The sequence below is a fragment of the Scyliorhinus canicula genome, chromosome 5, assembly GCF_902713615.1.
Source record: "Scyliorhinus canicula chromosome 5, sScyCan1.1, whole genome shotgun sequence".
NCBI lineage: Eukaryota > Metazoa > Chordata > Chondrichthyes > Carcharhiniformes > Scyliorhinidae > Scyliorhinus > Scyliorhinus canicula.
The window spans coordinates 19259383-19285306 of NC_052150.1; the positions used below are offsets into that span (position 1 = coordinate 19259383).

Genomic DNA, 25924 nt, shown 5'->3' on the forward strand with positions numbered 1-25924 from the left:
GGGGGCAATGGAGTTTACCTTGATTGGGGGGGGGGGGGCAATGGAGTTTACCTTGATTGGGGGGGGGGGGGGGGGGGGGGGGCAATGGAGGACGTCCATAAGAGATGGGGCCTGTTTATTCTACACTTAAAGAGCTGGTTACCGTCAGCTGCTTTGGGGGGGGGGGGGGGGGGGGGGCTATCTTTTGAGTAATTGGGGTACGGGTTGGTAGAGTGAGGGAGGTGTTTCTGTTGATCTTGCTGTTTTGCATTTGTTTCATGTATAAAATGTGAAAGACCGAAACAAATATTTTCAAATATATATATATATATATATATATATATATATATATGTGCTAACTTTCCGTTACCAATCCACGTTTGTCCTAGTTGCAAGTCATTTTCTACTATTTTATTGTTTCTAAACTTTCCCAACACGAACATCAAACTGACTAGCGTGGAGTTGCCAGATTTATCATTCTTGCTACTAGTGTGCAATCCTCCAATCCTTTGACACCACTTTGTATCTAAGGAGGGAAAGTAGATCGTGACAGCTTTTGCAATTTCTATTGTGACTTCTCTCAGCAATCTAGGATGCATCCCATCTGGACTAGGTGTCTCATCTGGTTCTGCCAGCCATACTAGTACCTCCTCTTTGTGTATTTTCTCTCTCATCCAGCATCTCAGAAACCAGTTCATGAATCGTAACTTTGGGAAAATCTTTTTTTTTCTTGATAAACACCAATGGCAAGTGCTGTTATTTTATTTCTGCACTTTGTACTTTTTATATTCAACCTGACTCTCCCTTGTATTCTCACCTACCATACGCACCCTGAAAAGAAACTCTCTAATAGAAAAAATCCAAATGTTACAACATGCACCCCCAATACTTCCAGCTGCACAGGGGCACCACACAAGGATGCCCACTGTCCCCGCTGCTGTTCGCACTAGCAATCGAACCGCTAGCAATCGCGCTCAGGGCAGCAAAAAATTGGAGGGGGATCCAAAGGGGAGGCAGAGAGCACAGAGTCTCACTCTATGCAGATGATCTGCTCCTCTACATCTCGGACCCACAAAGCAGCATGGACGGGGGGGGGGGGGGGGGATGCTAGGATCCCAAAGAAGATCCTACAAAAAACAAAATCCAGGGGGGCTAGCCCTCCCGAATCTACAATTCTACCACTGGGCGGCAACAGCCGAGCCAGTAAGGGGATGAACCCAGGAGCCAGAAGCCGAGTGGGTGCGTGCGGAGGAGGACTCCTGCATGGGGACCTCCCTCCGGGCCCTCGCCACGGCAGCATTCCCATCCCCACCCAAAAAACACTCCAGCAGCCCAGTGGTGACAGCCACCCTCCAATCCTGGAACCAACTGCGGCAGCAATTTGGCCTGACCAAAATGTCGGACAAGGCTCCCATCTGCAACAACCATAGGTTCACACCAGCACTGACTGACGCCACCTTCAAAAGGTGGAGGCAGGACGGGGGGACACCGACAGTCAAGGACCTATACACGGACGACAGGATCGCAACACTGGACGAACTGACAGAGAACTTTCGGCTAGCCGGGGGGAACGAGCTACGGTACCTGCAGCTCAAAAACTTCCTACGATAGGAGACAAGGACGTACCCACAACCGCCACGACAGACACTACTGGAAGACCTACTGGACGCAAGTATCCTAGAGAAAGGGAACTGTAGCGACATGCATGACCGACTGGTAGAAAGGGACGACACCGTACTGGACGCAACAAGAATGAAATGGGAGGACGACCTGGGGATTGAGATAGGGTGGGGACTCTGGAGCGAAGCACTGCATAGGGTCAACTCCACCTCCACGTGCGCAAGGCTCAGCCTGACGCAACTAAAAGTGGTACATAGAACCCACTTAACAAGAAACCGTATGAGTAGGTTCTTCCCGGCGGTGGAGGACAGATGTGAACGATGCCAAAGAGGCCCGGCCAACCACGCCCACATGTTCTGGTCTTGCCCCAGACTGGTGGAGTACTGGACAGCCTTCTTCGAGGCTATGTTCAAAGTGGTGGGGGTGAGGGTGGAGCCATGCCCGATAGTGGCGGTCTTCAGGGTTTCAGACCAGCCAGATCTATTCCTGGAGAGGAGGGCGGACGCCCTTGCCTTTGCCTCCCTGATCGCCCGCCGTAGAATCCCGTTTGGCTGGCAGTCAGCAGCACCGCCCAGAGCTGCAGACTGGCTGTCCGACCTCTCGGAATCTCTCCAAATGGAGAAAACCAAATTCGCCATCCGAGGGTCAGACGACGGCTTCCACAGAACGTGGGAGCCATTCATGCAATTGTTCCGGGACCTGTTTGTGGCCAACGAACAAGAGGAAGAATAGTCGGGTGGCCAAGAATCAGGGGAAAATGGACGGGAATCGGGGGAAGGTAGCTGGGGGGGCTACAGGTTCGTTATGGGGGTTTGATGGCTAGCTAAGGCCCAAAACCAAACTGTAAATAATTGCCTACAAACATGTGCCTTGGCCATATTGGGGAATGTAAAATATGTATGCCGGCTAAAGGGGGCGGCCACAGTTGTTATTATGACGATGCTTACCTGTAAATATACATGTTAATTTTTGCATGTTTTTTTTTTCTTTTTATCTAATAATTTGTAATTTGTTGGGTATAAAATATGAAAACTCAATAAAAAACATTTCCAAAAAAAAATGTTACAACATGCAGTAATTCTAACGGTTTTTGTTAAATTTTACACAAGTTGATGAATACAAAGTTCTCAGCAATACCAAGATCTGCTTAAAATATCTGCAGCTAGTTATAAACTTACAGTTTCAGATATCTGTGTACATCAGCAGGGAGTGCAGATCCATCGAAAGTGAAGTTGTCAGACATGATATTGATGGTGAGTTTTGAACGCCAGTGTGCAGTAGGCTGATCTACAACTTTAGTTTTAACGCTAGCTGCTGTTCCCTGGTTTTGTGGGGAGGAAAATAAAAGTTAAATTGACTCTGCAAAGGAAAAAGTAGTTAACCTCGTTCATTGAGAAGCTCAGGAGCAATCAGAAATTGCAACAAAAAACAAAGTAAAATGCATAGAATAAACTGGTGTGAGCACTGGGATTTGATTAATACATAACATCCATCTGCTATTGAAATACGTATCCAGGTAACTGGATGGTAATACATGAACAGTATAGCAGATCCAATACCTTGCAGATCATTCTTGTGGATTAACTAGCATGCAATTATTTTACTTTCAATCTGTTGAATTTTACTGTCTTTGTAACAGAATATTGTTTACTCATGACCCTTGACAAGATTCTAAAGGTATAGCGAGTTTATCAACTCGCTGAAAAAAATTACCCAAATAACAAAACTGGATCTCCAGATCACCGCGTTTTTTTTATAAATTGGAATCTTAATGTTGTATCTTGTCCTCAGACAGGTCTGCACTGCCTTAAATACTATTAACCTTTCTTTAAACTATCTCACTCTGGGAGCAAAAGCCATATACTCTTCAGGAATATGGAATCCTCCCAAGTCATGTTGTAACCTAGAATTCAATCTTTCATGTGCAAAATCTGATTATGGAACACCACCCATTGAACCAATACCCCAACAGTGGCTAGGATACTGGACCAAACCCCCAATATTTTACTTTATTTTCTAAGACTGTGCAGAAAGAATACTTCATTCCAGGAGTGATTGCATGAAGAAATAGGGATTTGGTATATTAAAACAAAACTTTATTATTAACACAATATTAAACTCTTTAACATCACACCAGAAAATAGTTTACAATTACCCCTTAAACAATACTATCCAACAGAGTAAATACTTAATTATTATCTCTATTCCCAATCAAACAACAAGGAAAAACATACAGCTCTCACTCCATCCTACATCCCAAAGGCACAGTGCAATACTTGCTTTCCAGAACAGATTTGACTCCTGTTAGAACCCCTGCAGACTCTGGCTGGATGTCTTCAAAAAGCTGTTTTAACTGGTTTGTTTCAGCTTCTTCCTTGTCCTCAGTCAGCTCTGCACTGCTTTAAATACTATTCATCTTTTTTTTAAAAACTATTTTACTCTGGGAGCAAAAGACGTTACTTGCGGTCTGAAGGGTAGCCAGATCTTAACTCAACTTTAAAGTTCACTCAAAATGTCTGAATGCCTTAGCTTGACCCAGTAATGGCATTATCTCTCCAAGCTGAAAACACATTAACTCCCCAGGGACTCCCCCCCAGTTAAACAACAATGCATTAGCCCAGGCTTTTTACTCTGGTCAATTTCACCCCTGGCTCCTAAAAGCTTTATGGTCTTTCAAAAGAACATTATTTTAAAAACAAACTCTAACCAGGGCTTTTAACGCTTAAGTTGCAAAATGTTTATAATCCAGTATTTCTAAAATCCTGCGTTCTTCACACTGCTGGAGTAACTTTATTTATATAGCGCCTTTGGCAAAGCAAAACCTCTTGAGGCGAGTCCTATATCCAAGCAAGAGGAGGCAGTGACTAAAAGTGCAGCCAAAGATTTGAAGGTTCTGCAAGAGAGGAGCAGGGAAGAGTCCAGTAGACCAGAAGGAGAGGACAGCAGAGGTTGAGACCTTAGATGTTATACAAGAAAACAGGTTATAGAAACACTTAATGACAAGGGAGAGAAGTTTAGAGATGTTGAGAACTGGGTGCCAATAGAGAGCAAGAAGCTGGTGATTGAGAAAGAGGAGTCTGTGCAGGGTAGGAAAGGAATTTCGGAACAGTAATAGTTTGTGTAAAGCAGAGGTTGAGAAGTGGAGAGCACATAACCAGGCACGGACTGAGAGTTGCAGCGACAGTGGGGCTAAATTAGGGAAAGTCAAGCGAAGCTTCAAAGTTGGAAGTAGGTAGCACTGGTTGATGGACTGGAAAAAGGTCTCAAAGCAGTTCAAAGTTGAACAAGATACCGATCCGGAATTATTTTGGGGACTGGCGGGGGGCGGAGTATTGGTGAACAGGGTAGTTTTGGGTCTTGATGCCATTGAGGGAAACAAGAATCACTCACTACATGAAGAAAATACATGTGACCACCTGCTTAATAAGGCACCATATGACTTCCGGGCAGTTAAAGCGATCAGTTTATAAAGCTAAAAAGAATGGCATTGCCTGAAAGGCAACATATAATGAGATGTTATTTTAAAATGCACCATGTCCCTTAACTGCATCACCCTTAAACATTAGTCTTCTGAAAACTCAGCACCAATTAGGTTCTACGATACGGTGATCGGGAAGTGCAAAGTTATACTGCAAAACAACACAATCTACTACAAAGAAAGAAACAGCAACTGTGTACGAGTGGCTGGGCTACTAACATCACCAATGATTGAAGAGTAGTAATCAAAACCATTAGTACAGTGGAAGTAAGAGCACTTTTGCTGCTGAACTCATTAACAATTGAAGGAAAAATGACTACTTTTGCAGAAACTACCTTTTCTCACATTTCCAAATACAATGTCAGTTTTCTAATGTTGGAACAAATCACCAAAAGTAGCCCCATATTTTCAATCTGTTAAAATTAATAATATTCCAAATAAAATGGAAACTTCTTGTGGCTTCCTTCAAGCTCAGGTGATGCCAGGAGCCCGTGTCTGTCCAGGGGTCTGGGTTGAGCTGCCACCAGCTTAGAGTGCCTCCCTGCCCGCTGCACGTTCTGTTCGGCCACTTTTTAAAAAAACTTTACTTTTAATGATAACTCCGTACATCATTCTCAGAACACTTACTTGGGCCTCGGTCTCTCCTGTAATTAGGTTGATTTCCTCAGGTTTAGGAATTATGTATGTTGTAAGGTGTCCACTGGCATATATGTGATTACCATCATGCCAAGGTAACATGCCAACATGGTGGAGAAATAAATGAGCGTACAGTGTCCCATTGCTACGGGTTTTCTTTGGTAATGAAACATTGACGACCCTTTAAAAAGATAAATAAAAGGTATATTAGATAGAATGATCCATAGAAGCAATGGTTATAAAATACATATAGAGTACTCAAGCATGGTGCAACACATTAGTTTAAATGATAACATTCATGGCAAACCACATTTGAATGTTAGAGAAAAATGTAGAATTCAAAATAAATTCAGGCGATTATTAAAGTGACACTAAATCCAAATGAAAATGCATTCTACCAAATTATCTCGAATGATATTTGACAGTTATTTTGAAATTATTGAATTTTTGTTGGCATTTAATTGCAGATCCCTGTTTCTCTTTTTTTCCCCCACTTTAAAAAGGGTAATTCATTTGGACCACAAATGTTGCCAGGAAATTATTTAATTCATTTTACCAGAATTCTCCATTTTAAGAGTTGTAAACAACACAATGCAGATTTCACAGTTCTTGTGTAACATGCCTTTTCCCCCACACAGCATCCAATACTTTCATGTGAATGGGATTATGCAATGAAGACTAGTTTGAAAAAGGTTGCATTTATATAGAAATTACACAAACTTGCCAATTGACGCAAGTGGTCCGTGTTGCTATTTATCTTCTCCAGGAGTCAAACATGAGTGTCTGTTTCTCACACAGTATTAATGATTTTTGCGTTCTGATTTAAGGATAGTTTTGTACTATAGACTCAAGTCACAACAGAGACGATCCCTCGCTGCATTTCACTTATCATTACAATTAAGGCAGAGAGACTTTCAATTGTGGGCAGCACAGTACCACAGTGGGCAGCACTGTTGCTTCAGAGCTCCAGGTTCAATTCCCGGCTTGGGTCACTGTCTGTGCGGAGCCTGCACGTTCTGCCCGTCTCTGCGTGGGTTTCCTCCGGGTGCTCCGGTTTCCTCCCACAAGTCCCGAAAGAAGTGTTGTTAGGTAATTTGGACATTCTGAATTCTCCCTGTGTGTACACGAACAGCTGCCGGAATGTGGCGACTAGGGGTTTTTCACAGTAACTTCATTGCAGTGTTAATGTAAGCCTACTTGTGGCAATAAATATTATATTATCTTGGATGGATGGGAACCTAGGGTTCAGAGATGAAAGACTGCACCACCCTGTCCAATGCTGTCGGATTGATGAAAATATGTCAAAATGAGACTTACCCAAAAACTCAAATTAATCAAGTAAAACAAAAGAAGCATTCTGTACTCAAAACATCCAAATTCAATTGATCAACTTTCAATTGAATTTTTAAATAAAACGTTGAGACAGACAGATTTTTAATTAGTAATGGGTTGAAGGGTTATGGAGAACGGACAGGAAAGTGGAATTGAGGCCGGGAGGAGATCAGCCATGATCATATTGAATGATGGAGCGGGCTCGAGGGGCTACATTACCTACGCCTGCTCCTTGTGCTTATACTCGCTGAAGTAATTAATTTACAAATTCCCTGACTCATTGATTTCACTCAGCTGGTGAAGTTCCACTACTGAGCAGCTCTTTCATAAGGTGCTGCAGCTTAATCTATTAAAACAAGAAACCACTGAATGGATTGTGAAGTGAAATGCCTTAACCATACTACCCCAAATTAAACACAAAACACTAAGTAAATGGCACAGTCTATGCAATGCACACTTGAAACCAAGAGATTACGATCCTCTTTGGAACAAGTTAATATAAATATATATTTGTAATGACCCTGTTCACAATTTAACATTAATGTTCTGATTGACTAAGTTGTGGTTTCAGTCCCACATCTAGTCCATTAACCCAATGTTCTCTCTATCACCATGATCTCTTCGCGCCAATGTAAATAAGCTGCTTCAGTTCTCAATTCACTATCTGCTCTCAAGATGCAGCTCTGTGCATTATCCTTGAGGATAAATTGCTGAAGCCCTGTCCATTCTGGCCTCCCAAACCTTTCCAATTAATGCAGAACCCCAAGGTACAAATTGTATGGACAAAGTTGGCGCACACCAACCCATTTTCCACTGGTCCCCAAAATAACAGTGAATCAATTTTGAGATCCTCACTTCCAACTCGGACTACAACTTGAAATGAAAGTTGCTTATTGTCGCAAGTAGGCTTCAAATGAAGATACTGTGAAAAGCCCCTGTCGCCACATTCCGGCCCCTGTTCGGGGAGGCTGGTACGTGAATAACTGTACTTGGATAACCATGCGCAATTATTTATAAAGAGAGACCAAAAAGCCACGCCAGTGGGCACAACAGAGGGGGCTGTTTGGGTATGGGGCAATAAACTGTTATGCCAGATTCACCCACTGTGTTGGCACACATAGGATTAGAATTTTAAAAATTGTAGGGCCATAGTCACAAGGTGTGGAGGAGAAACAGTGAAGGAAAATGGATTAGTCAAGTATCAAGATACCCGAGAAGGAAAATGAAGCACAGCAAGCTGTGGTCGCAGTCACAGAGTACACAGCTGGTGACTTTGACCAGAGATCCTCTTCCTGGTCAGAATCTAGACCTTGAGACACAATGAGTAGTAAGCACTTGGGCACGTGTTCAAGGAGGTTGGACAGAGAGTTCAGGGATAGAACTTTAACAAGTGAGAATAGAAATGTTACAAAGGGCTAGAAAGAAAAGTTTCAAAATATATGGAAACAGTGCTGGAAGAATAAGCAAGGCTGACCATGTCAGTAAGTATGATGCTGCGAAAGAGGAGCTGGTTGAAAATCAAAATATGGGCATCTTGGGAGAAAATAAATCTGATGAGTATTGTAGTGGGAATTCAGAAGGAGATACAGAACATGGGAGTGAGGTTAGAAAACTGGGAACCATAGAAGAGACAACTATGTGGAGGCTTTGATTTTGGGATCTATAAGTTGCTCACAGCATGGGCAGTCCTTGCCCTCCCTTGGAAGAGGGCGGCTTGCATGTATAACGTTCAACTTTAGAAAAATGTTCTACAAGAGAAAACCTAGTTAGGAAGTCTAGCTGGGAATAATAATTTTATGAGCCTACTGTCAATTATTCCATATTAAAATGTCTGTATTAATGAGTGAGCAACTAGCCTACCCTGGTCATTCAAAGTCATTTTTACATGAAAAACGAGAATGATCCAGAAACCCAAGTTAAACAAGTAAAGCAGAAGAAGCATTCTGCTGTACACAAAACATCCAACTTGAATTAAGCAACTTTCAATTAAGAGTAGATTATATCTTTAAGCAAATATAGCTAGTTATTGGAAACAAGAACAGAGGATTCTGGAAAAAACTCAGCTGGTTATTTAACATTTTAGGTTCCAATGGTTCAAACAATATTTATAAAGTGCCACAAGAGCTTGCGCTCAGCATTCACAGAATATGAATCCTGGTGCTAAATGCTTCAGGGATTATTTATCCTTCCTTTTCTTTAAAAAAATAATTCCAATTAAGGGCCAATTTAGTGTGGCCAATCCACATACCCTGCACATCTTTGGGTTGTGGGGGTGAGACCCACGCAGACATGGGAAGAATGTGCAAACTCCACACGGACAGTGACCCGGGGCCGGGATCAAACTGTGAAGCAGCGGTGCTAACCACTGTGCTACCATACCGCCCTATTATTTATCCTTCCTTCTGATTCCGCTACCCCCTTTCCCCATTACTATCCTGGCACCCTCCAAACTCAATGGTAATATTTTGTAGGAAAGTATTGTACGTGTGTCTTTTTGGCACATCTGCATGAAGTAGTATTTCAAATCTAGGAATTCATTGTCATTTAAAGTGAGATTAATTAATTTTCCCTTTCGCTTCTATTTTCTGGAAGGACTGAAATAGAGATCAGCGTCTTTTAGACAATGAATATACTCTTCTACCCACAGGTTAGTGTGGAAGACGCACTGTAATTCACATTATGACTCAGATTGCCCACATGATAAATAAACACACTAAAATTTATAAAACTCAAAAGTAATTACCTCTCAAATTTAGAGTTCACATCAAAGTGTTCTATCTTCAACATAAGGTTTAAATTGGTTCCGTCAGTACCACTGCTTTTTGTTGAAGTATAAATGCTCAGCTAAAATACAAATTCAAAATAAAAATCATTTATTCTGTAATTCTTACAAGGTTGCATCCTTGAAAGCAGCATTTAATAAAAGTCAATGTTTATGTCATCCATATAAGCAACAAAGATTCATCAAGTAACATCTGGGAGTGTGAACAACGAACACCACGACACTAAGTGGCAGAAAACTGAAAATAACGGTTTGAAAGAACACCGATGGTTGTCAGCAAAATCAATGACACTTTAATCCTGCCTCTCACATCTGAGAATTAAAAATCAGGATGTCTCATTGCTTCTCCCATTTGGCAATGCATCTTGCTGAAAACCAACATACGGCACAAGTATGGTTATTTGAAACGTCAACAGAGGATGCTGGAAAAACTCAGCTGGTTATTTAATATTTTAGGTTACAATGGTTCAAACAATACTTGCAGAGCTCGTGCTCACAATTTGAAACACATATGCCACCAACCTCCTGATGCATGGATTGGAAACTTGGGTATGTCCGTGCTAGGAGGGAATAACATAGGGCATCATCTAGCACCTCCCAGAAACTGGCTCTGTAGATGAACAGACAGGGAGGGAGAGAAAGCCACACCCATCATTTGCAAGGAAACCTTAAAAGGAGGCTAGACTCTGAATAAAAAGTGCACATCCCATAGATGATTTGATCAGGTTGCAGCCGCACATCTTCGCCAAGCGACAGCCTTGACATGTGTTTAGATTTAGATTACAGTGGTTAGCACCGCTGCTTCACAGCGACAAGGACCCGGGTTTGATTCCCGGCTTGAGTCACTGTCTGTGCAGAGTCTGCACATTCTCAGTGTGTCTGCGTGGGTTTACTCCGGGTGCTCCCGTTTTCCTCCCACAAGTCCCGAAAGACGTGCTTGTTGAGTGAATTGGACATTCCGAATTCTCCCGCAGTGTACCCAAACAGGCGCTGGAGTGTGGCAACTAGAGGACTTTCACAGTAACTTCATTGCAGTGTTAATGTAAGCCTACTTGTGACAATTACAATTATTATTATTTTTAAAAGTACAGTGAAAAGTATTTTCTGCGTACAGTCCAGGCAAATTGTTCCATACATGAAAAACATAGGACATATGGTAAATACACAATGTAGCACAGTAGCATTGTGGATAGCACAATGGCTTCACAGCTCCAGGGTCCCAGGTTCGATTCCGGTTTGGGTCACTGTCTGTGCGGAGTCTGCACATCCTCCCAGTGTGTGTGTGGGTTTCCTCCGGGTGCTCCGGTTTCCTCCCACAGTCCAAAGATGTGCAGGTTAGGTGGATTGGCCATGATAAATTGCCCTTAGTGTCCAAAATTGGCATTAGTTTTGGGTGGGGTTGCTGGGTTATGGGGATAGGGTGTAGGTTTTAACCTTGGGTAGAATGCTCTTTCCAAGAGCCGGTGCAGACTCGATGGGCTGAATGGCCTCCTTCTGCACTGTAAATTCTATGATCCTAAATACATGGACATAGACATTGGTGAAGTATACTGAATGTAGAACCACAACAGGAGAGAAGATGTGTAGAGAGATCAGTTCAGTCCATAGGAGGGCCATGTCACAGGAGCACATGGCGCCGTGATAGGCTCGCTGTCACACCAGCTGTTCTGAAAACACTTTAGGAATAAATGTCATGTCAGGGTTTTCCAACCCATCCCTGAATCCTGGCAATCCCACCTTTCCAGTCCAGGTAACTTGATCCTATCTGCAATTATATTTCTTACCTGCTGGATTGTGATAATTGAATTTTGGCGTGCTAAGTGGACTTTTTTTAAAAAGCATTACTGCTTGGAAAAAACAGTTTACAGCGCTGTTGCTGGGCCCATTCCTGCTCTAGTGAAACTGGGTATGATTTCCCCGAGCCATGCTATAGCTGATCTCAACATTATCTGACACACCACACTATGAAACTGATCTATAACGAGGCAGTGAAAAATAAAGCTGTGCCATTCACGCATTGTTTGAGCTAATGTGTACACAAAAACCACAGGAACTGCTCAAGCACTCGTTAAAAAAGCACATATTATGCCAAACAATTAAAAGAGTTTGGCCTTTTCTTCAAAGGCTCGGAACCTTGCAGCAAGTAACTCACCTCCTGACAACCCCCCTCCCTCCTCTAGCCAGTCCGCCATCTACAAGGCGCAGCAATTCAGGACAAAGCAGCCTGCTGGATTGCTATCCCTTCCACAAACATTCAACTCGTCCACCACCGACGCACAGTAGCAGCCGCGTGTACCATCCACAAGATGCACTGCAGGAACTCACCAAGGTTCCTTGGGTTCCAAACCCATGACTACTACTAGCAAGAAGGACAAGAGCTGCAGATACCTGGTAACACCATGACCTGGATTCTCTCCTCCTAAGTCGGTCACCATTCTGACTTGGAAATATATCGTCATTCCTTCGCTGTTGTCGGTAAAAATCCTGCAATTCCCTCCCTAACAACCTCAGTGACTGCAGCAGTTCAAGAAGGCAGCTCACCACCACCTTCTGAAGGGCAGCTAGGGATGGACAATAAATACTGGCCCAATCAGCGATGCCCACATCCTGTAAATTTAAAAATCAACTGTATGACATCGCGTATTAAAATTATTTCAAGGTCAGATACAGCACTTTTCTGTCATAGAAAGTCTGCTGATACATGGGATCAGCCAATTTTAACCCAGTTAAATTAAAACTACACTTTCTGAAGGCCTTTGTCAGTGTCAATAACCTAATGAAAATCTGGATGGTAGATGATCCACTGGAAAATAAACCACTGCAGTGGCTGCAGAATTCACAAATGCTAGAGAAAGTTGGGCTACATAGGGGCTGGTTTAGCTCACCAGGCTAAATCGCTGGCTTTTAAAGCAGACCAAGCAGGCCAGCAGCACGGTTCGATTCCCGTACCAGCCTCCCCGGACAGGCGCCGGAATGTGGCGACTAGGGGCTTTTCACAGTAACTTCATTGAAGCCTACTCGTGACAATAAGCGATTTTCATTTTCATTTCCTTGTAGGAGATTGCTGTGTGCTGATCGGCTGCTGCATTTCCTGCAGTGACTCCAGTTCAAAATTGGCTTTGAACTGCTTTGGGACACCCTAAGGTTTGGAAAGTGACATTTAAATGCAAGTCTTCTTTCTTTCTTGGTCTCAATGTGTTATCCTCACACCATGTAAATCTATGATGTGGAGATGCCGGCGTTGGACTGGGGTGAGCACAGTAAATGAATGATGAATGATGATTTGATTGCCTGCAGGTGCTCACATTCCGGGGCATCTCTGACTGTGTCTATATAAACATTTCTGGAACAAGCCTTTCCATTCACCTGAAGAAGGAGCCGTGCTCCGAAAGCTCGTGTTTGAAACAAACCTGTTGGACTTTAACCTGGTGTTGTAAGACTTCTTACTGTGCTCACCCCAGTCCAACGCCGGCATCTCCACATCATGGCTACCATTGACACCGCAAACTGCCGGCTCAAAGTGGAGAGGATCTCCAGGAAGATCGCGCATATAGACACTGACATTCAGTTTCTACAAAGATGCAAAAAAGCAGACAAGATCCCGAAAGGACTCTCTCTCTGCATCTTTGATGATTTGATTGCCTGCAGGTGCTCGCATTCCGGGGCATCTCTGACTGTGTCTATATAAACATTTCTGGAACAAGCCTTTCCATTCACCTGAAGAAGGAGCCGTGCTCCGAAAGCTCGTGTTTGAAACAAACCTGTTGGACTTTAACCTGGTGTTGTAAGACTTCTTACCATGTAAATCTAGGAAGCAAAATTAATTTGACCATTTCTGCTCACATTACATCAGCACAGGATTAGTAGAAGGCTGTATGTAGGTTAGCTCTACTGCATAAATGTCCAAACCTGCTCTTCTCACTGGATGCAAAGAAACTGGGGGAATTAATGCCCAAGTCCTCAAACTAAAATGGTAGCATCAACACATCAAATATTATTCAATCATTCAAATACATCGTTCTATAAGAAATGTCATATTATAGTTAAATGTATTTCGGCCTTTAAAAGCAAGGCATGTATGGAGTAATGATAAATTTATATCAGCTGCCACTATTGTCAAAGAAATTATTCCACAATTTATTTTTATTAGTTGACAGAATGTTTGCATTGCTGGCTAGGCCAGCATTTATTACCCATCCTTAATTGCCCTCGAGAAGGTGGTGGTGAGCTGCCTCTATAACTGCTGCCTCAGTGCCAGGGTTCAATTCCGGCCTTGGGTGACTGCATGGAGTTTGCATGCTCTCCCCCTGTCTGCGTGAGTTTCCTCCAGGTGCTCCGGTTTCCCCTCAGTCCAAAGATGCGCAGGTTAGGTGGATTGGCCATGCTAAACACTGCCCCATAGTGGCAAAAAGTCAGGTGGGTTAGGGGACAGGGTGGGGGAGTGGGCCTTACAGGTGCTCTTACAGAGGGTCAGTGCAGACTTGATGCTCCTTCTGTACTGTAGGGATTCTATGGAGCTGCTGCACTGTGGTGGCAGTATACTCACAGTGGCAGTACACTCACAGTGTTGTTACGCAAGGAATTCCAGTGGCAATGAAGGAATGCAATATAGTTCCAAGTCAAGTTGTGGTTTGAAGAGTGGTTCTAAAGCTTGCAGATCTACTATACTTTTAAGATCATCGGAGAGGAGTGGAATCTTCAGCTCCTCAAGCCTGTTCAGCCACTTAATTTAGTTCATGACTGAATTCTTCAACCTTAGTTACTCACCTTTACTTCATATTTAATACCCTTACCAAATAAAACTTTAGCCAAGTCTTGAAAATTTCAGTTGAACCAACATCTACAGCATATGTTCCGGATTTCCATTGCAGTTTTTGTGAAAAACTGTACCAGGATTTCACTCGTCTATTACCTGGATCCAGTTTTAAAATCACATTATTGAGTTTCTGGGTTCCAGCAAAGGAAATAGTTTTTCGGAATCTAACCAATTGAATCCCTTTATTATTATAAGCATCTCAATTAAATCAACCCTCAACATTCTAAACATGAGGGATTAATAACCCAGGTTTGTGCAACATGTCTTCATAATTTAACCCATACGTCTAGTGAATCTACACGGTCTGCTCTCACACACTATCTTTTTTGACAGTACTCTGGTTGTGGTTTGACCAAGGCATTATACAACTGTATAACTTCCTCGCTTTCGTATTTCAACTTCCTTGGGATAAAAGCAAATATTCCATTAACCTTTTTGAATACTTTTCTTTATCTCTGTTCCTCCACAGTTCGTAGTCTCACACCAGTGAAGAACTATGCTGATTTACCTCAGATGTGGAGTAATTACTTCACATTGAACATCATCTGCTTCAGTTTTGGCCACTCATGAATATGCCCCTCTGCAACCTCTTGCTCCCATCTGTACATAACCTCATCTGGAAATTTGTATAAAAACTCTATTCCTTCACCCAAGTTATCAGAATATACGGTTAAAAGCTGAGTCTCTCATACAAATCCTCTAGGATATGATCAGTCACATTCCACTCAAGCTCCCTTTACAGTTACTCTGTTTTGTACTACCTAAATAATTAGTAACCATGTTACAAGTTACTCCTCTCCAATTGTATGTGCTTTCATTTTTGCTAAAAAAAAATCTCTTGTCCAGAACTTTTAATAAGCCTTCTGAAGGCTCACACAAACCAACCATAGGCACTCCTCTATCCACCGTGCTAATGACCACGTCAACAATTAGAGAATTGAAACAACTGTGCATACATAACCATGCATGTAGAGCTGTTTTAATATCACTGGGTAGTGGCATTTGACCACATCTTCAATGACCATGACAAATGCAAAAACCATGCCGTAGTTTCTGGTGAAATCTCCCTCCTACCGCATCACGAAAACAAATTCCACATGAAGGTACTTGTTATATTTTGCTTTCAGAGTACTGACCCTTGTTCGGTTATTCAATTATATCTGACTTTTTTTATCACTATTGGTTTACTTGTTAACGCTATCTTTACACTCCTTTTGCCGTGTCCATGACATCTTTGTCAAATCTCTCCTGAACTCCCACCTATCCCTTTTTTTAGTACCCAATTCATTCCCCCTCCCGCCAAATACAGGGCAACTTAGGGAGCCAATCCACCTACCCTGCACATTTTGGGTTGTGGGGGTGAGACCCACGCAGACACGGGGAGAATGCACAAACTCCACACAGGCAGTGACCTGGGGTAGGGATCGAACCTGGGTCCTCGGTGCTGTGAGGTAGCAGTGCTAACCACTACTCCACCATGCCACCTTTGAACGCTCAGCTATCTCTGATCATTGTTCCACCCCCTCTTCAACAGCATAAAATCTATCCCATTTGTTTGCCCCACTGGTGACCGGAGATGGATATTGCTGGAGTGGAGGGATTCAGAGCCACCAAAACCAGGGGTGTAGGTAGGTGATCTGGCAAGAGTTCCTGGAGAAAATCGAGTTTGCCTTAAGAGGGGTAGCTGATGGATTTGCCCGGAGATGGAAGCCGTTCATCGACTTCTTCAAGGAAAATTTAGGTGTCAGAAAAGGGGTTAAAATGGGAAAGGCAGGACAGGAGGAGGGGAACAGCAGGGGGGTTGGGGCTTTGAGTGTTTATTTGTTAAAGAGTTTCCGGTTTCTCACTTTGTGTTGATTTGTACTTATTGTTCATACCTAAATGCCTTTAATAAAAACATATATTTTTTTAAATCTATCACATTTCCACCTCTCCTCAGCTCAGAAATCTTACAGACTCAAAATGTTACCTGTTTCTCTCTGATGTTACCAGATACATGGAGCACTTCCAGCAGGTTGCATTTATTTTTGCTTTTATGCACAAGATAATTGTCACGGCATGTTTTTGTACAAGGTATTCACCCCTTCAAATACTTGCCCTTTTGTGACCGCACCCTCAGCCCAGCCCTGCCCACCAAACCTATTCCTGGCTATATTGGTTCTAGTTTCCTGGAATGCCAGTTACCCAAAGGAAAAGAGGGCAAGCATCACAGGCCTTTTACCATCTCACAGCAACTTATCAGTAAGTCAATAAAAATAATATATGCAGAAATGTAATGCCGGAGAAATCTGGTGACTTCAGGGATTCGCTGGTAAATGTCAACTTGATGCCATATGGTTACTTCAGTAATATGCCAGCAACAAGACGGCCTCCATTGACAAATTGTCAAAGTCAGGAGGATGGTAACCCTGTCACCAGCTGCAGTCGACAGGTTCAAAAAGGTGACATTCAGCTTCATCTGAGGCACATGTGCAAAAAAATAAATGACTGCTCGCGTCAGCCCATGTTCTAACTCTCTCGACAAACCATTTTGTCAATCATGGCATGGTTCAGATTTTGCCTGCCCTTTCGAGGATGCAACCAACTGCAGCAAAATTGTCACTGTGGTTTCAAACTGCACACATTCCGAGCTGTTTTACAATGACACTGGCTACTCCTCCACAACATAAATGGAGTCGTTTCTACAGCAAAAGGAGTGACTGTGAATGCATGTACAGTGTAACATTCCTCGGTACAAGGGATTTAAGGATGCCCTCAAAGCATCCATGAAGAGGTCAAACATCCCCACCGACCCTGGCAGACCTTGGATTGTGACTGGCCAGCATGGAGACGGTTCACTTAGAAAGACACCGAACAAAGTTGCAACACTTTGTCAGGAACAAACAGAGAGGACACAAACCTCCTCACCAACCCGACCCTCTCAAATCTGCAAGTGGCAGAGCCGTCTCAGAACCCATCAAACCGGAGTGGAAGCAAACCACCCTCAATCTGGAGAGGGACTGCCGAAGACTCAGGATAACATGGGGAAACTGTCCACTGCGAAAGTTGATGCATTGTCACAATGTGACACATTCAATGAGACTTCTAAACCACAGGCAAAAAACTGTCAAACCACGTCATGTTGACACCCAGAACTAAATATACAATTTAGAGGAAAGGCATCTATTCAGCTAACAGCTGATGCATTGAATATTGAAGAATCAACTGCAGTGTGTAAAAACCATCAGCACTGACCTGAAGTTTAGGGTTAAGAGCTAGGTACGGCTTGATGCAGTTCTTGCCCTTGGGGTTAGTACAGGGCTTGGTGTAAACTATCCCGTACATCACCCAGCAAGTGTGTAAGACATAGGCAATAAATACCCCCACAATCAGGGTGGTGAAGGAAGCCGTCTTCAACCCAAACATATTGGGAACCGTTCAAAACTACAGGGACAGCAACATATCTGAATTTCTAACTAAAAATGACGGAGTCGAACGCTAAACGTGTCGAGATTCTGGCCCTGGGAGTGGGAGCAGGGCCAGTCTGCCTCACTCACACACACTCTCCCTCAGCCTCCATTGCTGCCTCCACCTGCAAACCGCCAGCTCCTTCCGCCCGGAACTGACATCACCGCCGCCGGAACTGACGCCCGGCGCGCGGGCCGTTAACATTCAAATCGTCAGCGCGGGACCCGGGGAGAATCACCTCCCTCCCCCAAATCCTCCCTCCCCCAGACCCCACCCCCCCAGCCAACCCCCCCCTCCTCCCTCCCAACCCCCCCTCCCCCCTCCCAACCCCCCCTCCCTCCTCCCAACCCTCCCTCCCTCCAAACCCTCCCCCCCTCCAAACCCTCCCTCCCCCCCTCCAAACCCTCCCTCCCCCAGACCCCAAACCCTCCCTCCCCCAGACCCCAAACCCTCCCTCCCCCAGACCCCAAACCCTCCCTCAGACCCCAAACCCTCCCTCCCCCAGACCCCAAACCCCCCCTCCCCACCCCCAAACCCCCCCTCCCCACCCCCAAACCCATCCCCACTACCCCCCAAACCCCTCCCCCCCCCAAACCCCTCCCCCCCCCCCAAACCGGCTCCCAGATTCACCCCCACCCCACCCAAAACCTGCTCCCACAATCACCCCAACCCCCCCCCCCCCCCAATACCGGCACCCAGAATCAGCCCCAAACCTGCTCCTACAATCAACCCCCCAAACCTGCTCCCACAATCACCCCAACCCCTCCCCAAACTGGCTCCCAGAATCACCCCCACCAAAACTGCTCCCAGAATCACCCCCACCAAGTCTGCTCCTGGAATCAACCCCCCCCCCCCCCCAAACCTGCTCCCAGAATCACCCCCCCCCCCCAAACCTGCTCCCAGAATCACCCCCCCCCCAAACCTGCTCCCAGAATCACCCCCACCAAACCTGCTCCCAGAATCACCCCCACCAGGTCTGCTCCTGGAATCACCCCCCCCCCCCCCAATCTTGCTCCCAGAATCACCCCCACCCCGCCAAACCTGCTCCCAGAATCACCCCCACCCCCCCAAACCTGCTCCCAGAATCACTCCCACCCCCCAAACCTGCTCCCAGAATCACCCCCACCCCTCCCAAACCTGCTCCCAGAATCTCTCCCACCCCCCAAACCTGCTCCCAGAATCACTCCCACCCCCCAAACCTGCTCCCAGAATCACCCCCACCCCCCCAAACCTGCTCCCAGAATCACTCCCACCCCCCAAACCTGCTCCCAGAATCACCCCCACCCCTCCCAAACCTGCTCCCAGAATCTCTCCCACCCCCCAAACCTGCTCCCAGAATCACTCCCACCCCCCAAACCTGCTCCCCGAATCACCCCAACCACCATACCTACTCCAGAATCACCCAAATTCCCCACTACCTCCTCCCCAGAATCACCCCAATCCGAATTCCTCACCACTCCCTCGAATTCTCCCCTCCCCCAGAATCCCAGCACCCTCCACCCAGAATCACCCTAATCCCTGAATTCCCCACCACCACAGATCCCTCTCGAATTCTCCCCCAGAATCACCCCAACCCCCTCCACCCAGAATCACCCCAACCCCCTCCACCCAGAATCTCCCCAACCCCCTCCACCCAGAATCTCCCCAACCCCCTCCACCCAGAATCTCACCAACCTACTCCCCTAGAATTCCAATCCCCTCCCACCAGAATCTCCTCCCAAAGAATCCTCCCGCCCCAAAATGCCCCCTCACCCAGAACACCCCCATCACCCTCTTCCAGAATATCCCCCCCCCCCCCCCCCCCCCCCACTGCTTGCTAAGATTCTGTCTGCCCCCACGTTTCGAAAAGATTGGTCTAGCCACGTTGCCAAGGCATGTCAGTTGGGCTGTGCTGCACCACATTTCTCTCATGGAAAAGTCTAAGCAGAGAAACCTCTTTGACCAGGTGCTAGTCCATCAGGCAGTAGTCCGCATGCTATGTTCCCGAGGTCCTGCAAGAGGGCGGTGGTGAATGGTTCCTTGAGCGGACTGTCAAATTCATTTGGCAGATTGCCTGATTATTAAAACTTGCAAACATAATGGCCTGTAACTTCTGCGGAGTTGCAATCTCTGGCGGATTGTCACTCGCGCCAGATTTATCTTCACTGGGATTCTGAAGCCCCGGTCTTGCCCAACCTTCCATACTTAGGCTGGGTGAGATAGCAGCAGTGAAGCAGGATTGTCGTAGAGTAACTGGTGTGCAGAGAGGTAAGTCACTCCCCTTTTTGCAGCAGTAGATGCCATAAAGGGGAGGCGAATGGTATAATTTATAGGGGGCAGGTTAAGTTATAAATGTTTAGGGAATGGGGGGGGGGGTTTATCGGACCCCAATGGTTGGGGTGTGTGGGTGGGGGTGGTCTGTTGTGTCCCCTGGGCTGTCGTATTTGTGCAGGGTGTCCTATGCAATGCTGGATCTGGGTGTTTAAATAGTTACTTTCGAATTAATGATTTTTTTCCCCTTATTCTTTCAGAGTAAGAATCGGTAAAACTCGCAGAACTATCTGAAGTTAGCGATTTAAATTGCTTCTGACAGATGATTCCAAGCCCTTGTCCAGAGGAAGTCAGCACTTCTGGGCAATTGCCGGGTTAACCCCAAGATGGGAACTTCCGAGAGGGATTCCCAGCGCATCATACAGATACCCCCTTAATGCGACGCTGAGGAACCCGGAATTTAAGGACAAATATGTAGCTTGGCTGGTGGTGAGAAGAGTCATCCCCATCACATTGTAAGTGTAATGATGCACCTCAAGTGTGTAATGTATGGTATTAAAAGATACTGGGTTGAATTCTCCGCTGACAGGCTGCTCTGTTTTGCCGGCAGCCCGGGATTTCCCAAAGGCGTGGGGCTGCCCCACAATGCAAAACCCCATTGACCAGCCGGCGAAACGGAGAATCCCGATGGTGTGCTGAACCAGAAATCTGGCGCGGCGGGACGGAGAAACCTGCCCACTCTGTTTTGCACTTCATGCAATCAACTTTGAACGGTTGTATAATGTGCATTATAATGTGCTGGTTTAGCTCACTCGGCTAAATCGCTGGCTTTTAAAGCAGACCAAGCAGGCCAGCAGCACGGTTCGATTCCCGTACCAGCCTCCCCGGACAGGCGCCGGAATGTGGCGACTAGGGGCTTTTCACAGTAACTTCATTGAAGCCTACTCGTGACAATAAGCGATTTTCATTTCATTTCATTTAAAAATTTTATGAATGAAGTATATTTTTAGAAGAAAAATGTGCAATGAGTATGTTGATGAGAAGGGTGCTCCCTTGAGATTTTTCTGTACACCTGGGTCTTCCCCAGATGCACGCTGCCCTCGGTAGGGAAGGGAGTTTCCCATCTCCTGGAATGTTGATTTGCAAAGTAAGGCTGGAAAGAGATGCAGAGAATTTAGTCAGGATTCACCCCCAGAAGCTCAATAACGCAGGACTGGGCTCATCGACTGCTGCTGGAGGACCATCAACTTGGTGAAGACACTCCATGGTCTCTCCAAAACCTTCAGTGCAAAGAGCTCCTAGGGGTGCACGTTCCTAGGGGTGCACATCACCAAAAATCTATCCTGGTCCACTCACGTCGACGCTATCACCAAGAAAGCACAACAGCGCCTATACTTCCTCAGGAAACTAAGGAAATTCAGCATGTCCACATTAACCCTTACCAACTTTTACAGATGCACTATAGAGAGCATCCTATCGGGCTGCATCACAGCCTGGTATGGCAACTGCTCGGCCCAGGACCGCAAGGAACTTCAGAGAGTCGTGAATACCGCTCAGTCCATCACACAAACCTGCCTCCCATCCATTGATTCCATCTACACCTCCCGCTGCTGGGGGAAAGCAGGCAGCATAATCAAGGATCCCTCCCACCCGGCTTACTCACTTTTCCAACTTCTTCCATCGGGCAGGAGATTCAGAAGTCTGAGAACACGCCGAACAGACTCAAAAACAGGTTCTTCCCCACTGTCACCAGACTCCTAAATGACCCTTTTATGGACTGACCTCATTAACACTACACCCATGTATGCTTCATCCGATGCCAATGCTTATGTAGTTACATTGTATATATTGTGTTGCCCTATTATGTATTCTCATGTATTTTCTTGAATTCTGTTTAATTCCCTTTTCTCCCCATGTACTGAATGATCTGTTGAGCTGCTTGCAGAAAAATACTTTTCACTGTACCTCGGTACACGTGACAATAAACAAATCCAATCCAATCCAGCTCTCCGCAACCAGATGCACGCTGTATTGCAGACTGGTACACTTCCAAAGTCCAGAGCTACGTGCTGAGGAACATAGATCCAGCTTACCAGTGACTGCCAAATTAAAAATAAATAAATGTCAGAGTACCCAATTATTTTTTTTCCAATTAAGGGGCAATTTAGCGTGACCAATCCACCTACCCTGCACATCTTTGGGTTGTGGAGGTGAGATCCATGCAGACACAGAGAGAATGTGCAAACTCCACATGGACAGTGACCCGGGGCTGGGATCGAACCCGGGTCCTCGGCGCCGTGCTAACCATTGCATCACTGTGCCACCCTAACTGCCAAATATTTTAATTAAAAACAAAGTCAAGGAAGAGGTTCACACATTAACTATTTCTGCAGTTTAATCTTACACCAACTCTTATCCAGCTGTAGCTTATTGGTAGCACTCTTGTACCTGAGTCACAAGGTTCTGGGCTCAAACCCATCAGTGGGACTTGAACCTAAAATACAAGGCTGACACACTGGAGTACTGAGAGAGTGCTAGTATGGGATGTACTGTCTTGGATGAGACATTAAACAAGGCCCCATCTGTCTGCCCCATCAGGTGAATCATAGAATCCCTACAGTGCACTTTTGCTTGATTAGTTTTGCTTGCAAGACTGATAGAATGTTTCTTGGGTATTATTCAAAATTATATAAACCATTAGAAGTGATCCATGGAAACTCTACAGTGCAGGAGGCAATCTGACCCATTGAGTCTGCACCAACCCTCTGAAAGAGCACCCTCCATAGGCCCACTCTTCATTCTATCCCTGTAACCCACCTAACCTGCACATCTTTGGACTGTGGGAGGAACCCTGAGCACCAAGAGGAAACCCACGCGAACACGGGGAGACTCCATACAGTCACCCAGGTTCCTGGTGCTGTGAGGCAGCAGTGCTAACCACTGAGATCCCATGACACTGAAAGAAGAACAGGGATTTTTTTCTTCCCAGAATCCTGGCCAATATTTACCTTCAATCAACATCAGGAAAACAGATAATCTGGTCGTTATCACATTGCCATTTATGGGAGCTTCTATGTGCACATTGGTTGCTGTATTTCCTACTTTACGATAGTGACTACGCTTCAAACATATTTTGGTGCTTAGGCACTTTGAGACATTCGTGATTGTGCAAAACACTACGACATAAGTTTTCCTTTTCAACAGAAGTCAAGTGAGTGGAATAAATATCGCAACATTGCTAAATAGCAACTGACAAGCAAAATGGTTCATCAGAAATCCCATTCCATGTGTTTCAATTATAAATGTTCCTGCAGAAAGTGTTACTCAGTTTATGTAAAGGGACTATGCATCACACACACCTTTCAGGAAGTCATGGGGTAATTTGCAACGGTACACTTTTAATAGGAAAAAGGTGAAATATATACAATCTGAATCAAATTATATCATAAAATAAAACAGCAGATTATCACTGCTTTTTTTTTGTTGTTTGTAAAGTTCTACACCTAACATAAGCAAAATTCAGTAAACTTCACCTAGAATAAAAATAAAAGCGACGAAAACATAATGCATTTCAATATATGAAGGTATTATATCACCCCCTTGCTTTCTCTTCTAATTCTTATTTTTGTGCTAAATATAGCACTTCTGGAAAAAAAGAGGTGTAATGGGCTAATTGCCTCCTGTTCTTTAGTTTTCTTTTCAATATGTGGCATGTTGTCTCAGTTGATTTCAAATTTCAAAACAGTATCAGCAAGATTAAGTCAAACTATAATTGCTGCATTTCTGAAAATAAAAGCAAAAAACTTATCTGAGACTAGAACCTCCAGATCAGTAAAACTTTCCACAACACTGATAACAATTCCAATTCGCACAATCATTAAGCCAACACAAAGTGGCAATCATATACTCCAGAACAGATCACAGCAGAAACAACATCTCCCAAAAAATACAATTTAGGAGAGTAAAATTTAGCTTTCACTCAAACCAGAGCTTATAAATTCTACACAGTACATGTATCCTTTCTAAGGTTGCGACTGCGGCTGGCTAAGAAACGCTGAGAAACAAGACAAAAGTTTTTACCTCAAATTTACGCTAGCAAAATGTAGCTGACAACGGACTTGGTACTGCAATTGTGATTAATCCCATTAATAACTACTACCATGATATATCAAAAAGCTGACTTTGACAAGCAATATTTTCTCTAACAACTTATTTCAAAAAATAATGCAAGTGGCACTGGCTGAAAATTTGTTGGTATTAACGAATACAAAAGCAAAGTCCCATCAATGTAATTTAAAGAAATCTACTTCTGCCTTGGCACAACTAGACTTTGAGTTGCCCACACGGCTGTTTGAGTATGAAGAAAACTCTGAAATCTCAAAATAAGTAGATAAAAAAGAAAATAATTATCTTCTCACTCGCTTTGGTTTGCTTAAAAAGCTGTTAGCGTTAGCTCTTTGGGAAATATAGATCACAAATAGTTCCCATCCTTTCATTTAAATTACTGTTCAAATAGTACAAATGATATTCTAAAACAAACAGGCTAACAGGTCGGCAAAAACTTTGTGAAACCAAGTGACTAATTTGCCATGTGCACAGGTTAATGACTGCACCTAAGTTGCTTGGTCAGATTTTCTCTCACTTTCAGACACTTTTTTTAATATACAGCGTGATCCCCTGATTAGGCCATCAGTATTTAACATTTGAACAAAAAAACTCGGCTAAATAAACTAGCAAATAGGCTAAAGGATGTCAATTATGTCTCCCGCCGCTTAGCAGGGGTGTCAAGGACAAAGACAGCTCTTTCATACAGCAATCAAAATGTCATTAATATGTAAGACTCCAGTCAGGTTTAGCAGTACAATCCATCTAACCAAAGTACAGGCAAACTGCTGTGTAAAAAGGCAGACTTAAATCATCGAAATATTATCCCTTTTCAAAAATAACGCGCTGCATGTAAAATAAATATTATTAATTTGGTCAAAAATAATGGTTGGAGCACCATAAAATAGAATTTCCATTCTGAAAACATGTAACTGTGCACAACATCGATAGAATCGGTGGCAAACTAAACAGTTCTGTTACTACCAAACTTGTAGTGACTGTGGTCTTTCCTGGTTAAACTCCAACATGTTTGTTTCAAACACTAGCTTTCGGAGCACTGCTCCTTCCTCACCTGAGGAAGGAGCAGTGCTCCGAAAACTAGTGTTTGAAACAAACCTGTTGGACTTTAACCTGGTGTTGTAAGACATCTTACTGTGCTCACCCCAGTCCAACGCCACCATCTCCACATTGCGGTCTTTCCTGTTAATAGTTCTGGAAACCAATACACTGATAATTGTGACAGCAGCCAACACAAGGATCAGGCATTATCTCATACTTTGGTTAGGCACTTCCTAATATCTACTCGCGTTCCTGCACCGTAGTTTTGTCAACAGGTGAGTGGAACCCATGTACTTTCAGTAAAGGGATTTCTGCTACAGTTCCACCAACATTATGTCTTGCAGCATGAGCAAACACCGAGTTTCATTATTTTATATTTTCTCATCATGCATTAAAGTGAAAATTCCCCATTTCTTAAACA

General features: G+C 44.3%; 1 protein-coding gene across 2 annotated transcripts in view; it reads right to left on the minus strand.

Moving 5' to 3' along the window:
* Positions 1-18254, minus strand: part of clptm1l (CLPTM1 like) — a 37405-nt gene extending 19151 nt beyond the window's left edge. The window contains exons 1-4 of one of the 2 annotated variants that reach the window (XM_038796719.1): positions 17878-18254; positions 9789-9889; positions 5705-5894; positions 2778-2920 (exon numbers count right to left, since the gene is read on the minus strand). In XM_038796719.1, the coding sequence (XP_038652647.1) occupies positions 2778-2920; positions 5705-5894; positions 9789-9889; positions 17878-18048 (605 nt within the window). In that variant the 5' untranslated portion in view covers positions 18049-18254. The remainder of the gene's footprint in view (positions 1-2777; positions 2921-5704; positions 5895-9788; positions 9890-17877) is intronic. The other variant, XM_038796720.1, reaches the window with a different exon arrangement.
* Between the last annotated feature and the right edge of the window lie 7670 nt (positions 18255-25924).